This window comes from Molothrus ater, chromosome 2, assembly GCF_012460135.2.
Source record: "Molothrus ater isolate BHLD 08-10-18 breed brown headed cowbird chromosome 2, BPBGC_Mater_1.1, whole genome shotgun sequence".
In the NCBI taxonomy this organism is placed as follows: Eukaryota; Metazoa; Chordata; class Aves; order Passeriformes; family Icteridae; genus Molothrus; species Molothrus ater.
The window spans coordinates 81,145,202-81,162,334 of NC_050479.2; the positions used below are offsets into that span (position 1 = coordinate 81,145,202).

At 40.7% G+C, this 17,133-nt stretch overlaps 1 protein-coding gene across 1 annotated transcript in view; it reads right to left on the bottom strand.

Annotated features, from left to right (window-relative positions):
* Window positions 1-228: 228 nt before the first annotated feature.
* Window positions 229-17,133, bottom strand: part of TYR (tyrosinase) — a 42,261-nt gene continuing 25,356 nt past the window's right edge. The window contains exons 4-5 of the mRNA XM_036383456.1: window positions 4,577-4,758; window positions 229-710 (exon numbers count right to left, since the gene is read on the bottom strand). Coding sequence (XP_036239349.1) covers window positions 487-710; window positions 4,577-4,758 — 406 coding nt within the window. The 3' untranslated portion in view covers window positions 229-486. The remainder of the gene's footprint in view (window positions 711-4,576; window positions 4,759-17,133) is intronic.

Consider the following 17,133-nt stretch of genomic DNA (forward strand, 5'->3'; position numbering starts at 1 on the left):
GGACAGTCAGTCTGCTCAGTCACTGTATATTTTGCTAACTGAACTAAAGGGTTCTTTTTGCTCTTACATTCTAACACAGAGTGGATGTAGCACCAATTATGCAGTCAGGCACCTGTGACTGTATCCGTGTGCCAAACACATGGATTGGACAGCAGAATTAGACCCAATTTACACTTGTTAAAAAGCAAATAAAATAGAATTATACATTAAATCCACCACACAAGCCAGTCTGGTTTCATAGGAGCATTATTTAATCAAGCATAGGAAATACACAGTGTTCTTTGGGTGGCATCATAGCTTATGTTGAATCTGGGAGATTTTTTTAGGAGTGGATCTGATAAGATGCTACAACATTGGAGATTTAAAGAGACTTGAGATGGTCCATCCTACTTCTGCAGCACACCTCAACAAGGTATTTGTAAACATCAATCAAACACTGCATGCTTGATTAGCACCATAGTAACATGACTGCATTACTGGAGGCCTCTAGAAATTGGACTGATAACTTATATTGTTGTAATCTTCACTTTCTATGAGCAAGGGTTGAATCTCTGAAGAAGTTCCTCCTTTTTTCTTCCGGCAGGCCCTGACAAGCCCTGTGAGCACAGCAGTAACGATGCCTCCAAACACAGCTGCTCCGACCAACCAAGCCCAGATCTGACGGGCTTCCTGAAGATAGGGTGTCAAAAAGTCTTGGAAAGACTGAAGGGCTTGAAAAATCAAACAGAGAAAGAAAGATCATTTTACTTGATGCAATTCACTGTCAGTTTATGGAAGTTCTATAATAGATAATTCTGGAAGGCTGAATATAAAGAGACAAGAGTGGTAGAAATTATCTGAGAGCCACAAATAGTTTTAAACAAATCTCTTCAGCCCTGATAGTCTCAATCTTCATGTCCAAGGCTGGCACAGAGTTCTCTGTACCCACTGCTCCTCCTGGTTTTGTCAAAACTTCAGACTGTAACCCAAAGGTTTGATACTGTGTTACCAAAGGTCCCGCTACCTCAGCATCCTCTGGAAGCAATAAGTGAGGCAGAACACTGGGGAGAGTTTAAGGAAAGGTTAAGTTATTACAATGCCTACAAAATACTTACCCAGCCTCCAAAATCTGCAGGTCAGGAATTTCCTGAACTGGATGTTGTTGTGTTGTGTGTAATAGTCTTTGGAGGATTTTTTTTCTCCTTCCATCATCTTTTCAAGCTGCTCTTTGAACTTCTATCACAGCTTTTAGCAGCAAAAACATCCCTGCCTTAAGTATATTCATTAACTACATATTGGATGGGGAAAAAGCTTCCTTTTACTAATTGTGAACCTGCGTGCCACTTGCCTTGACAGTTCCTCTGTGGGGAGAGGCAGTAGACAACTATTCTGTGGTTATTCTGCACAACAAATCCTCTTTCTTTGGTGAATCCAAGGAAGCTTCTCACTATTGAGAGATGATCAGCTGCCTTCTGGCTTTGTGATATGAACTGTGTGTGTGTGTTATTCTTGCTATGGCTTAATGAGTTATGAAAACCCTGCCATACTGGGCTCTCACTTCACAGCAGAGGCTGGGAAGAAACCTGTTCAAAATGCATCCAACAACGTGCTGGCTTGAATTTGAAAAATAATGATACTTGTCCACTTGGGCCAAGGAAGATTTGGAATCCACATGTCCCAGTTATTAGCTCTAAGACCATTATTAGCAGTAATTACTAGCTAGTAAGGAAAAGAAAGAGCACCTCTATGGGCACCTTCTCTGGGAACTCCTATGGTGGTTTATTTCTGAATGTTCTTTATGCATCTGGACTGATTTAGATGTACTCAACCGTATTTAGAATGCTGCACCCCCGCAAAGGCTGTAAATGTCTTCCTGTTATCTTGCATTTTCACTGGTGCCCAGAAAAACAATCTATATATCCTCTTGGGTCATGGTACTTATAAAAGCACATGCATTGTGCTCTGAAAAGATGCTGCCCCCCAGGGCCTGGGTAAGGGATGTAGCCAGGAAGCTGCCTGGTTTGTGTGGCCCCCTGACTACCCTCTATTAGTATTCCAGGTGGATAGGGGGACACTGAAGGAGGAAGTCTCTAAAGGGTAATCTAATGGGACTTCAGGGCAGTTAAAGGAGTCGGTGTTCAGGTAGTATTCTCCTCGATTCCTTCAGTGCTAGGGGAAAATACTGAAAGGAATAGGAAAACTCAACAGATCAATACACCGCCAAGAGACTGGTGCCGTAGGTGGAATTTTGGGGTTTCTGTCCACAGGGTGGCTTACACAGCACCAGGCCTGTTCATGTTGGATGGGGTATACCTGAATCAGAGGGAGAAAAGGATCATGGCCCAGTAATTAGCAGGGTTGATAGAGAAGTCTTTAAACTAGGCATGAAGGGGGAGTGAGATAATTGGTTTCTGCCATTTCTTGTGTGTTTGTTGTTCACTGGTTGTATACTTCTGGATGTTCACAAAAAGTACCTGTGAGACTTCCACAATCAAAACTAGAAAGATGAGCTAGGAGAGATTCCAGTTATGGAGTCCCTCAGCTTTAAGGCATGGTTAGTTTTCTTTGTAGTGTTAAAAAGTTCCTAGCTCCTACAGATTTTATCAGTTTCCTCACTATTACAGCTTGGAAAATCTTTTTTAATGGAAAGATTGTCAAGCACTGGAACAGGCTGCTGAGGGAATTTGTAGAATCACCATCCCTGGAAGTGTTCAAAAATCATTTGGATGTGCTGTTAGGGTATGGTTTGATGGGCTTGAGAGGACTGGTTTTATGCTCTCTCTCTCAGTGTGAGAGAGAGTTTTTCTGGGCAAAAGTCAAGACTGCATCTGTAAATTTATCTGTTTTCATTTCTGAAAGAAGGAAAAAAATACAGAAAAAACTTAGTCCAGGTGCTGAAATATAACTCTTGAAACAACTCTAAACAGACTAACTTCTTTTGACAGCTATTGGTAGGTGGTGCCATTAATCTTCCAAATCTCTGTTATTGATACTAACTCTTGTTTGTTTTCATGCAGCCATGCAGGTTGTGGACATTTTACAGCTCACAGTTCTCATGTCACAGAAAGCTGGGTATCTGCTCCAGCTTCTGCTCAGAGCAGCTACACTGTGACATGTGTCTTGGAGTCCTGAGGGATGGTTTTCCATACACACTGAGACCACTTTTGCTTCAGCACTATCATACTTATAAAACAAATGAAGCTGCAATTAAAACTATGTACTCTTACACGCTGATTTGCTTTGCAGTGGAAAGCAGAGCTACAGGCATCAGTTTTTCCTCAGGGACACAACAACAATATAATTTAGCATTAAAAAGCCATTTTGTCATTGGATCTTTCCAAGTTTTATTTCTTATCTTCTTTCTTAACCAGCCTCACCATGCTCAGTTTAGTCCTACTTCATCTCTTCTAAGTTGCTGGTACTGTGACTCAGAACTGCTGCTCTTCACAGAGTCACAGAATCATCAACATTAGAAGAGACCTCCAAGGCCATCTAGTCCACCTGTCAACCCAGAACCACCAAAATCACCCCCAAACCACTTTCTTCAAGAGCAGACAAGACAGGTTTTGAGAATAGGATTGGGCCAGATCTTGTGTGCCCATTCCTCATTCTGTCTTGTTCTCTTCCTCTGCCTTAACACTTCTTCATCTGGAAGATCTGCAGAAATGCTGCCTTTTCTTGATGACCAAGATCTTTTTTACTGACCTTTTTTTTTCTTTCATAAATGTTTCCTACTTGTCCAGTACTTCCTGTTTGCCAATCACAGACTTTCTCTTCTCCTAAAGAAAAGTCTGTATTTATACACTGGAGTGAGAAAATCTGTGTCTGTAATTTGAGAGTCCAACCATTTTCCATTTGTAACCAGTTCTTCCCTTCAGATAAGAAATAGCCTAAGCTTGCTTCTTCTCAGTGAGATTACCAAGGGGTTCAATGACATCTGAGGATTATCTGGGCTTTCTGAACAAGGTTGAATTTCATTCATTGTGTTGATCTTTCAGAATAATTAAGGAACTACTTTCCTTACCCCTGTTAAAAACATAGGCAGAATTTAATAGGATTTCCTTTTTCTGAGGACTATGTGCTCCCCTGGGAAAAGGCAAGAGTCCAAGAGACAGCAAAAATTAATTACTGGATGGTAAGTATTTTACCATTTCCTTCCTCTTGCAGTACAATTTCAGGATTCAGAATTCCTGAAAGTCACGGTATTTGCTACTTTGTCTGAGTTGTACAATTCTAGCAAAAACAGGAGTTTAAGAAATGAATGTCTGATTAAGTCATTAAATATGAGAAATATGTATATGTATTTCTGGTCTCGATCTGGCTGTTTCATGAGCTTATATTCCAGCACCTGGACTAAGTATTTTCTGCATCTCATTCCGCAATCTGTCCATACCTCCAGGATTGCCCCATCTCAGCTGCAAAATCTTACACTACCCCTTTTTTTGAACCTTATACAATTAGTGATTGCCCAGTCTTTTAATGTTTTTGAAAAAATCTGGAATTAGAAGGATTTTTTATCTTATCATAAAACAGACATATTCCAGGTTATAGGCAACAAATTTTACATTTCCCCTTTTACCCAAAATTATGACATTACCTGGTTCTTGCAGATATTCATAGTCATACCCCAGCTCTCTTGAGGGTTTAAAAAATTCTCCATTTCTGTAAAGAGGGATGAAGGGGACCATGTAATTTTCTCGATTGTGCCCAATTGGTGCATTAGCTGCTGGGTATACCTCTAGCATGGGCCTGTGTCTTCTTAACCATCGTTCAAAAATGCTGTGGAAGAGAAAGCATGCTAATTAATGATGGGGATTATCAGAATTTTCTTTCTTGAAGATTAAAAGAAATTGATGGGTTTTTTTAAATGCTGGAGACAGAGTTGCATGCAATGTCTTGTGTTTGTGTGTGTAATGCTTTCCAAATTTCCAAATTTGGGGTTATCCACTTCAGTGCTGAGTTCCTATGCAAGCCTACAAAAAGCAAATGCCTGTGCTGCTGCAAAGAGTCTGAATGTGCTTTGAAATTCCATAAATGTAAATCACTCTCTTTCTGTGCTCAGCAATTCATGTGGTTTTGAGGAATAGAGAGAAATTGATTAAAGACCTCAATACTTCTTCCTCACTCTCTGAAACATTTGTAGCTAGTTTTGGACGGTCTTGTTTCTAGCTGCTCTGTCCTGTTCCTCTTCCTCTAATTTCTTAGTAAGGGTTTTCAATGAAGTATGAGTTACACTGTTATCCTATGGATATCACCAAAGGAGTGGAAACATCTGAGGAAGAAGTGATAAGCTGACAAAGCAGGTCAGCTGACAGTAAAGTGTCTTTCTCCAGCCAGAGCTTCTTCACTGACCTCAGCGTCTCCACTGTTGTTTAACACATTCCTCTCTCCCAGCTGCTGTGCAGCTTTATTTTACCTCTTCTTAAATATGTTATCCAGAGGCACTGCCGCTGTCCAGCTCTGGCCAGTGTCAGGTCTATCTTGCAGCCAGCTGGAGCAAGCTCCATCTGGCATGGGGACAGTTTCTGTCACCTGCTGGCAGAAGCCAACCCTGCAGCCCCCTAATTGCCAGAACCTCACCATATGAACCCAATAGAAGCTGTTCCCCATGCCTCCAGCCTCAGCTGCTCCATTCCATATTTCTATTCGAAAATTTCTTCCATTAGCTGTCTGTCACCACAGGCCTGTGTGTCTGCTCTTTAACTTGGATGCAGAAAGCTTAAAGGCTGCAGTAGGGGAAGTATATAGTGGCATTTTCAACATGACTACTGAATGTGTTTGGAAAGCAAAATTAAGAACCTTCCAAAACATTCTCAGTTCTCCTCCCTTTGAGCTTTTTTTCTGGTCAACTCTTCACTTTCAATCCTCAAACCCTTTCTCTGATCCCTTTGTGTTTATTCACCTGAATGTGCCAGGTTGGAATAGGGAAGGTGGGAAAATGCTACAGGGCAAGCAGACGCAGGTATCTTCTGCATGAGGAAAGAGGACTCCATACTAAATCCAAAGATACTGGTGAGAGGTAGTTATCAACATTAGGCTCAGGGAGGCATCTCTCGATTCTTTTATTAATTATAAGGGATAGAAATGGTCTAAAGAGACCTGTAAATTGTGCTTTAATGGAGATCTTAGCTCAACAGTTGCTCCTCCCCAACACTGGCCACTGACCGAAGGACATTGACTTCCCTCCCCTGTTCCACCCCCAGCTATTCAGGGCCTCAGGTTATCTCAGAAATACAGTTCCTAAATGCAAGTGCTCAGGGGTATGAGGATCTCTGCAGGTTATCAAGAAATTCTGCCAGCAGATTTCTACCTCTTATTTTTGGGCAGAAATATTGATATGCACATTCTGCATAGCCTACCAAATTAAAGCCCTCTCATACTCATCAAAATAGAGGTAGGGCCAAAATCTTTGTTCTCTTTTTAGGATCAAAAACTCTAATAAATGAAAACATGACTGTGTTCATATACCTTGTCTACCCTTTACAATGCAGGTATTAATTTTGATTAAAATCATCATTTGTGTGTCTCTTCTTCAATTAATTTCATCAATCCTGTCTGGAAAAACTCTTACCTGAATAATAATGTTTAGTTGAAGCTTTCAGTTGGATAAGTTTAAACAATATGAAGCCTTCAGCTGGTGCTATCTTAAGAAAGTTTGAACAGAAACTCTGTACTCTTTGGAGCACAGCATGAAGAAAATCACTAATCAATAAAATAGAAATAGAATATAAAGGAATAATTAAGCTTGAGGAGCGCTGGGATGTGGAGAAGTGTTGTACTCCAGTCTTTTCCCTGCCTGGCTTTTACTCATGCCTTGGGTAAAGTACCCTGACTATCAAAGCTTTATTTCCCTAGCAGTTTTAGATGGGAGCTGAGATAGCTCTTCTCTGCATCACAAGGTTGTTAGGGGTGCAGAGAGACTCTGGTTGTGGGGAAATGGTTATATTTTAAGGCAGAGGTGGGACTTGGATGAAGTTTTTAATGTCTGGTGATAGTACGTACCCTAACTTTGGAATGCTCGATCTGAGGTTCTTCCTGGGGCCTGATTTTTAGAAAATGCTGAGCAGTCACAATCTGAAAATTCAGAGGGCTGATAAGCACAAGGTTCAGAGATAAAACTTATCATTTGCCTGAAACAGCTCTGCAAGAAATGCCCTGAAGTGCATCATCCTTGCTGCATGAGTTAAGTGTTGCTGTTGCATAAGAGCTTTTAATAAGAATCCTTAAGCCAGTAATCTTTCAAGCAGAATGCAAATGCAAAGCATTTCCATGGAAATGAACATATGTACTTTTGGATTCCTTCTTTTGAATTCCTTCATTTGCAGTGTGGTTCCTACATGAGGTATCAAGCTTTACTTAGCAGTAGCAGGAGCATTGAATTGCCTGCCCTTGCAGCTGATCTTTAGATTCAGATGCGATCATATGCCTCTAAATCCTGATGTGATGAGTTTTGCTGATGCACGTGATGTGTTGCACAATTCACTGAGTTGTTTGGGAACAGTTCTCTCCATCAGATGGCACAAGATCTTATCACCCTGGCTGAAATCTCTTTCATTGAACATATCTGTATGTCACCATAGGAATCTCACAAACATTCTTTAAAGCTGTAAGAGTCACATTTTTTTCTACTCCCTTCAGAACAGCTAGTCATGTGCATTTATCTTGTAGTAGTCTTTGGTTTTTTGTTTTGGGGTTTTATATGACACTTTGAAAGATTTGGATCATATTCTTCTTGCTAATAAAATGATTGGGTGAAGTTGCATTTATTATTTCAATTTAAAGGCTCCTTCCCAGCTTATTCAGTAAGATGGACTCAAACCACTATTTTTTTCCTGGCCAGATAATGCATGGTGATTTGTGTTTTCAAGAGTATTCATGGCGTTTTTAATTTTGCATGACAAAATTGACAGATGTAGTATATCAGTAATACTTTTTATGTGTACTTCATCTGTTTGTCTTCCTCCTTTTAATGGGGCACTTCTGGGGGCACTGCCATTTCCCTTCTCTCATATTTTGTGAGTTAGGGAAGAAGAACCTTATTCTTGCTTTTTATGAACAGTTTCCCAGCTTAATGGAAAAACTCCCAATGGCATCCAGTTGGGGAGAAAAACCCATGGACAGGGCATACCTTCAGCTGTATTTCTATTGGTAAAGTACAAATGGCTCTCCTTGGGCATCATAAGCCATTTCACATCAGAGAGTTTTACGACTCCCCAGCCAAGTCCATTAACTCCCTTAATACATTTTTAAGAAAACTGAAAGCCTCTGGCTTTTGCTGTCAGCCAGGTAGTGACACTGGCACAGTGCTCCTGTCCTTGGGGACTTAATTGAAAAGATTTGGGGAAAAAAAAAAAGTGTATTTGGAGAAAGTAATCACACTGTTTTTGTTTCAGACTACTGTGACCACTGAGTCAAACATTGTAGAATACCTTTTTCTTCAAATAAGGTGTTTTCTCCAGCATTGGCTATATTTAAGGCAATTAGCATCAAATGTTTTCTCTGTCATGCAGGGCTGTCATTTCCTGAAGGCAAAGAGACCACATCTGAATAGCTATGATGGATCACTGCAATTCTTTCATGTGCCTTGATCTACAGAGACAGTTTAGTCCAATAACAGGCATGTGGTTTCCATGACAGAAAGAAATCAGTGTTTCCATCATCAGATGTTGATCTGCTTAAAGTTGACAGAAGTTTTTCTTTTCTTCCCCTATGCAGTCATGTAAGTTATTTCCCTTTAGCATCTTGAAAATGTGTGGTTATTTCCTGTTCTTTTCTCAGGATCTGCAGCCTTGGAAGAGCCTAGGTCTGCAGAATTAATGCTACATGCAGAGAGACAAAATGCTGAGGTAATTAGCTGGTCCCTTCATGGAGCGACAAAGCTCCTGGTAAAAAAGCCAGGTTTGTGGCAAAGCAGCAGACCATAACTCCCTCAAATTGTTCATTATCTTGGCAAACCACTGCTTTTATGTTCTCTTAATATGAACCTCTGCATCCTTCCCTGGACCTGAGAGCCTAACAAAGTAGGACCATGAGGGAAGGGCATCTTCAGGGCCATTTTATTCCATATTGCCTCCCTTTCTTGCCTTAATTTAACTAAAGGTAACAAAAAGGACATCTAAAATTCAGATCAAGTTCTGCTATATCCAATCTCCATACTAATTCTGTGCCAAAAAAAAAAAAAAAGAAAAAAAAGAGTACTGGACATAAGTTTAGTGAGAAGGAGAGAAATCTCTGGCTCCTGCAGAAGTCTGGTTAGTTACTTTTTCTTCCTCAGCATCTAGACAAAGGGAGCAAACAGATCAGTAGCTATTTGTATAGCTGGAAGTGATATTTTCCAGAGGCTTTTTTAGCATTGCAATTCCAGCTAGACTAGCATCACTTGGGAGATGTTGGCAGTGCTATGGGAGCAGATGGGATGTGAGCGTGGTGGGAAGACAAGGAGGGATAAAGGGAAGTAGAGAAGAGCTAACCAAAAGTTTTTGGGAATTTTATTCAGAGAATGGAAATGGAGAGAATCCAGCCTGGGACTAGCAGCAATAAACCATAAATCCTTGAGGATGATGGGTCTACTGAGAAAGGTCCCAGGCAATCAAAGCTTAAGAAAGAGAAATTTGAAATGTGGAAAATAACTAAATTAAATAGAGTTTAGTCTCCTGATAGCCCTTAACATCCTCTGTATTTCCTCAGCAGCAAGCAAAATTGACTTGGAAAGGGTAGTTTTTATTTAAAGGCATTGGGCAGATTAAAAAATAATTCTTTCTAGATTAGAGAAAAATTTGTTTGCATTTGAAAGACTTCATTCACTTGAAGAAATCGAAGTGTCTAAACTGAATGTCTTAAATAAGAGGCCCGAGAACTGAAAGAGATTGGAGACTAATTTGAATTTTGGAAGATGCCCTATCTCACATTTAGTGCTCAGAGAGGCTCAGTCTCTCTAAAGTGCATTTCCAAAGTAGAAATAATTTTCTAGTGGGTGTAATATCAAAGTAATTACTAGATTATGATGATCAATACCCTGTGCAAAGATTATTTTTGTGGTAGGAAACAGAATTTTAATATTGTAGAATGGGCTGGATTTAGACACCTGAAGATAAGGATCATGTTTAAAAATTATTTAAACCTTAGAAAAATTGATCATGGGACATGATAAATTCACTGTCACTTAAGCTCTGATTCAGTCATAGGCCATGTTTGATGCAGAAATAGCTAAAGAAGGTAATCAAGTCAGAAGGATTCCTAAAAAAGCCATAAAGGCAAAGAATATTTTTCCTGCATATTGGAAAATTCTTAGAGACTCTTACAGGACTAATTTTACTCTACACAAAACAGGCAGAGAGTAAAAATAACTTACCTAAATTCACACTGGCCACACGGTAGGGGAATGGGACCTCAGTTCTGCGGCCAGTTTGTATCAAACTGTGGTACCCCTAAGAGTTAGGTTATACCACTGCAAAGCATGGAGTCTCAATTTTACTTAAATTTTTTCTATATATCTGTATATGGGTCACTGTAACTGCTGATGAGGTTAATACTTGTGTGTACCAGCTTTAATAGGTTCCAAAGTATTGCTATGTGGGAAAAGGTAATAATAACGCCCACCTGGTATGTAGATGCTTTGTCAGTTTAAATTTTTCATTCAGGGAAAATATACTTTGCTTTTGCGAAACATTTTAGTGTGATATGGTGAAAATTAAAGCCATCTATAAAAGACATGGATATATCACTTCTATTTAATTGTGTATAAATAGACTCAAGTGTTTTCTTTGTTCTGCTCCATACATACCAGGTTATAAAAAATGAAATTAAATGAGCCGTAGCACAAAATTAATTAAAAAACCCAAACAAAAAAACCCACCCTGGTTTAATGAGTGGTGGGAAAATAGGATTGATTTGAGTATGATTAAAAAAAGGCCACCAATATATATTTTCTTACTGAAAGTATGAATTCATATTATTTTATGAATAATATATGCAATGGGATTATAACTAATGAAAGGATGAACAAGAAATAACTGGGTTTATGCTGCCAGTGGGAAATACCAGGCAGAGTATAAAAGCATTGCTGTATGTAGGCTGGGTTCCTTCCTACTGTTCCAGATAGTGATGTGCACTCTGAAAAAGATGCTGCTCACAGGAAGGAAATCTTAAAATCTAGAAAAATCAGAGTAAAAAAATAAGAGTTGGCATTTTTCTTTATCATTTCCCAAGTGTGCTACCACAGTCATGGGCAGAGGTACTCTTGACTGACTGAGTGTAAGAGGAGAAACCAGACTTTAAATGCCCGTTTCTAACATTGAGCCACCTCAGAGGCACTGGCTCATAGTGAAAACTAACTGTCCCTTCAGGAAGAGTTAACAGAAAAATTTAATCCTGTGTGTTTTACCTTGCAATGAAGGACAGCTGGAGAGAGATGAAGGGGGAAGAAGAGGGTGCAGTTTCTCTGGATGAATTTCTGTCACACAGTAAGGAGCAAGAGTGGCATTGCAGGTCTGCCCAGTGGAGGACTACAGTCACCTTATGATGAAGGCTCATGGTCCCTCTGGGTCCTTTGCACTGCAGGGGACACAGTACAGATTTCCTCCTGTCTCCTTGTCCTCACTTTCCCTGTAAGCATTTGCATAACGATGCCATAAGCAGGATTAAGGGACTGATTTGTTTTAAAACCAAACTTTCCCTTTATTTTCATTTGTTCTGGGATAGTTTAGGTGAGATAAAGCTGTGGATCTGATTAATTATCCTTTTGTGTGATGGCCAGTACCAGCACAAGGGATAAACTGAGGTGAGCATCTCTGGGCAGCACTAATTGCCGAGCAGGACTTTTCTTCTTCCTAACCTATGTGCTAGGTCAAACTGGCTTAAAGCAACATTGAAATTGTGCCCTCTGTTTCTCAATAGCCTGATAAAACTTTGCCTCAGCTGAGCCTGCACTCAGTATTAACCACTCAGCTGCTAGACATCTGCTTTGTAATCCACTTATAAATTTGTCAGGTTCAAATCCAAAGCCATGTACTTGGTTGTGCCAGGTTTGACACAGAGATTTTCATTCCTCATCTCCAGTTGTGAGACTGAGGCAAGGTCAGACTGACTATGTCAGAAGGAATACAGAACATTGTTGCTTAGAGCTCATTTATACAATTTATTTCAGTATCATGAGATGTGACATGATGTAGAAGAAATCTGGCAAGCAACATGTATTTGCATTTGGAAAGAAAAGAAAAAGGAAATAAATTAAAGAAAGCTTAAATGCCAGCCCAAGGACTGTGATTACACAGTAGTCATCACTTTAAAAGTTGGCACTAGTCAGCGAGGATTGCAAAGTCACCTCAGGTAATTCCCATCCCAAGCATTTGGGAGAAAGATCAGTGCTTCAGTCCTGGAAGAGGTGCTGATGCTGAGGCTGTAAAGTCAAGGCACTGTACTGTTTGCCAATGTATGCAGTTATATTGCAGTATTCTTTTTGGTTCTTTTTGTTTTAAGTTGTCTAAAGACACCACAGGGACTCTCAGGAAGGTTGTAAACAAGTTACACTGTCTGATTAAAAATTAAGATACTGCCCTCAATTATTGTGAAAACCCATCCAAAGCCTTTGAGGCTGTGTCCCCCACTGGTGAATCACTGCTGAGGATTGCCCTGGGTTACAGTGCTTATTCTGTCTAGTCCCAGCTCCTGGAGAACATCCAGGGGCTTCCATCATCAATTCCAAGCTGCAGCATGCAGCAAGGAACTTTGGACAACTTTGCCTCTTCCCCAAACCCTCGCAGTACCTCTGTGAAGTTATTCCTGTGCCAGTCCCTGGGCCAGCCACCAGAGACACCTGTGCATGTATATATCTCTATATGTATGAATGTTTTCCCATAACAGGCTTTCATCATGGTCAGCCAAACAGGTGAAGAGGATGAGACTGTTGGTGCCATTGGAATTTTGGGTGAGTGCTGCATTTTTTGCATTGATCTGCATATCTGGTCAAGCATGTTTGCATATATGCATACGCATATATATACACATAGTGCGTGTGGGTGTGTGTGCGTGTGTGTGTGTGTGTGTGTGAGGTTGGGAATACATGATCAACCTCAGTACTGGCTGCACCTAAGAACATGAAGCCATACCAGCTTGGGCTTCAAGATAGACTTGCATGAAACAGAAAAAAAAAAAGGATGTTTTAGCCTGGTGGAGCTGTCTTCCCACATAATGCTGTGCTTCTGATATTTTTTCTCAGAGCATGTACTCCTCATGTAGATCAATTATATGCATCTGAAATATGGATATTCATTTTCAGGAAAGGTCTAGCCTACTTCATTTTTTTTCCCTTTTTCCTATCTTCTGAACAAAAAGTGGAGATTTTTTTGTGGACTTGAGTGTAATAGATCACCTGAAACATGAAGGACAATGTGCAGCTGACATAAAGCCCCTTCCTTATTCAGCAAGGTTGCAGGCTATCTCCTAAAGTTGTACTCTCTGAGTGAGATATAATAACATATAGTATGCTGACACCTTCCCACCCACTACAAAGTACCACCAGAGCTGGGCAGCTATGTGACACCTGAGGATCTTAGCACTGCTCTGCTTCACGGATCTCACTACAACCATTTCATCTCCTTTGTTCTCACTGCACACACTGGATATTCAGAAAGTGTCAGACAAAGGAAACAAGAGGGAGGGAATTGACAAGGGGTAGTCTCATACAACCAATTCCACCTAAGAGAAAACCAATCCTACTTTGCCTATGTCGCAGTTTCTTGAAAACCTCGAGGTTACTTCAGCTGCTGCATTCATAGAATCAAAAAATATCCTGAGTTGGAAGGGACCCACAAGAATCGCTGAGTCCTAGTCCTGGCCCTGCACAGGACATCCCCAAGAGTCACACCATATGCCTGAGAGCATTCCAAACACTTCTTGAACTCTCTCAGGCTGGTGCTGTGAGCACTGCCCTGGGGAGCCTGCTCAGTGCCCAACCACCCTCTGGGTGAAGAACCTTTCCCTAAACTAGGGACCTGTTTTCTGAGCTTCTCCTTTTGGAACCTAGATCTTGCCTGACACGGTACCATGCATTTATGAGATTTTTTTTTAATATTTCCCCTACCAATGTGTTTTAGAACTTTTTCCCCCAATCTATCAAACACCCTCAACATATCTGTAGGACTAAGTGAAGAGAAGGGTCTTTATACTTTCATTCTGACACTTTTCCTCTTTATGTCAAACGACTTGAGCTTCCACAGCTATTTGGAGAAAATGCAATTGGATCTCCCATTGCTGCTTGGCATGCTTATTTGGCTGCAGAGTGCAATATAACTTCCCCTCATTGCTCCAATAATCATGCAGTCCTCCAAATGTTTCTCTCCTAGAATAAAAAATGTTACCAGCTCCTCAAGCCTCTCTTGTGAAAAGAAGCTGCTCAAGCACCAGAGTCCTGCAGAGAATTCAGATAGAATGATCCTGAGCAGAGATGACTGCTCTCTGTTCCTCTCCCAGAGAGGGCTGCTGAAGTCCTGCAGTTCTATTCCCCATTTGTTATCACAATATCCTTTGGTTACATTGCAAACTGCTTAAGCTTCCCAAGAAAGTCATGTAGCTACCTGAGGCTTCAATTCCATTGCATCTAAGTCTGGGCTCCCCTGCCACAGAGCTTAACAACCTGAGCAGTCCTGTAGCCTACTTTCCCAGTAAAGAAACCTTACTGAAATATTACTGGGTTTGGCCTTCTCAGAAAACTGGATAGGATGAAACAAGTGCTGAGCCCAACTTTGCTGCTGTATTACCATGTAAAGAGCTTTATTTCAACTAAAGAGGAAGATAATGGATAAGCTAAGCTTTACACTAAAGACAAGAGCTGAGTGTCTGAGTGAGCTGAGTGGAAAAAGGGTGTAGGAATCTGTGCAGAGGAATGTCCATATACTCTAGCGTAGGACTACGTAGTGCCTTAGCCTAACCCAGTTATTGGCAAAATAATCTAATTCCTGTGGGAGCTTGTCCATACCTCTGCAGGAAAGAAATGTGATTAAGTGAGGATTAGCTGTCCTGAGATTCTGTCAGATCTGATCTAAACTTGGTTGCTCTTCTTCGTCAAGTCAGCCTTTGTTTAGCACAATGGTGTAAATAACTTTTCTGAGGTACAGGAGATAAATTCTTGTTCCTTAAATGACTGTCATCATGTATGTTGTTTCACTCCTTACTGACAAACCAGAGTAATGTTTGGCTAGAGATATTTGTTTTCCGTTCAGATTTAGGTCTCCAATACTGTCCAACACTGCAAACCCCAGCTTATAGATGAGACATTATGGGGTGTCCTGTGTGCTTTGTAAATAAGGAGATAGAAATGCAACCAACCACGTGCTGCATTGAAAACAGAAGTTGGCATTTGATGGAATGTATATCCTGCGCTAAATTTCTCAGATTCATTTTTGCCATGATTTGATGCTAACACAAAAACATCACTTGAAGTCAGAGATAGTAAAAATGCCAGCTGCTCCAAAGTTTAATAACTACTTTTCCCTGAAGTCAAAGATAACAAGCAGATTAAAATGGATAGCTGTGGAGGTAGCTGGACTGACACCATGGAACCCGCTTTTGTGCTCTGCAATTCAGTTCTTTTGAGACTTAAATATTGTCATTATTGAGGTTCACAAGGGCATATAATACATAAATCACATCTATGGAAGTGAAGTGATAATTTTTTTTGATGAATAGGAGGTAGCTCCATGTGGGTGAGAAAAGTACCATGTTTTCTTGTGATTTTTTACAATTTGAACAATTACATCAGCTGTTATTGCAGAAGTACTGCAGGAAGGAAATGCTAGCTGTCTGCATCAGAGTTCATTTTGATTGCTGTGCAGCAGGGAGCTTCCTCCTCCTCCAGCATTAAGAGAATAGGTGAAGACTAACCCTGCAGCTCTTGTGAAGTTTCAGGGTGGTGTAACCTTTCCTTTTAAAAACCAGTAATTGTTTGCAAAATATGTGGTGTATGGTGTGATCCATTCAGTAATTGTATTGGTTGAACTAAAATCTTGCAGTAAGATTGATATGAAACCTGCACTTTAAATGGGACTCTTTGAACTGACCCTGCTATATAATAGACTTTTATGAACAGAATGGATCATTACAAACATCTAGCCTGAATAATAGCATGGCAGGTGAGATTGCCAACTGCTGTATTTCACATATGATGCAGAAAATGTCTATTTAAGCTTTCTCTGGTCATTCCCCTAAAGTAAGGTGGAGCAGCAGCGCTGTAGGTTATATGTATGCTTAATCAATATATGCTTAATCAATAAAAAGAATGTTTATCTCCAGAGCCTGATCTTTGTCCTTATTTCTCTCTGTGTCTGCCTCTGTATGGTGTATCTTTGGATATCCAGAAGACTTATTTAATGTTACTTTAAATGCAGGTGCACCCTCTAATGTACTACAGATACTCAGTCCCCCTCTGTCCACTGGATCAGGGATGCTCTACACCTGTACTCCTTCACTTTTGCCTCTAGTCGTGGTACATGTTAGATGAGAGGTGATGTGACCCTCCAAGGCTGTTCCTGCATCCCTTTGGGTGCTTTGCAATTGCAACTGCTCAGGCTTACTGAAGTAGGTGTTAGAGCCCAGCTCAGTATCTTGGTGTGTGATTTGCCTTTCAGCCCCAGCCACAGTGATACGAAAGCAGAGATACTGGGGAGCTGTTTCTCAGCAACACCCCATCCTTCCCACTTACACTCTGCTTTCCATGGATAGATTTATGTGGTATTTCACAGGAGATGTGAACTCACTCTGCCCACATACCGAGCCCACTTTGAGTGAGTCAGCTCCATCAAACAAGCTGAGTAGCTCTGGTTAACATGCTACAAAGCCTGAGAGGTTAGGAGGGAAAGGTTAGCAGCTCTGCTCGGTGCCAAAAGTGGGCTTGTGGTAAAAGAGGGAGCATGTGTCCTCCTGCTCATTTGCAGACATCCCCAAGGGGAAGCAAAATTAAAAATGTAGAAATTTCCTTTCTAAAAACTTCCATGCCCAAGTTTATCCCCGCCTTCTGTACTTACCTGCTCTGTATCTCATACTTGTTGTAGGAGCTTGTGTGTGCCAATAAAGCTTGTGACCCAGAGTCATTCCCGGCCCACCCTCATCTCAGAGATTCTGCTGAAGAGAGTTTTCTTCCTCAAAGTCCCTTTTGATAGA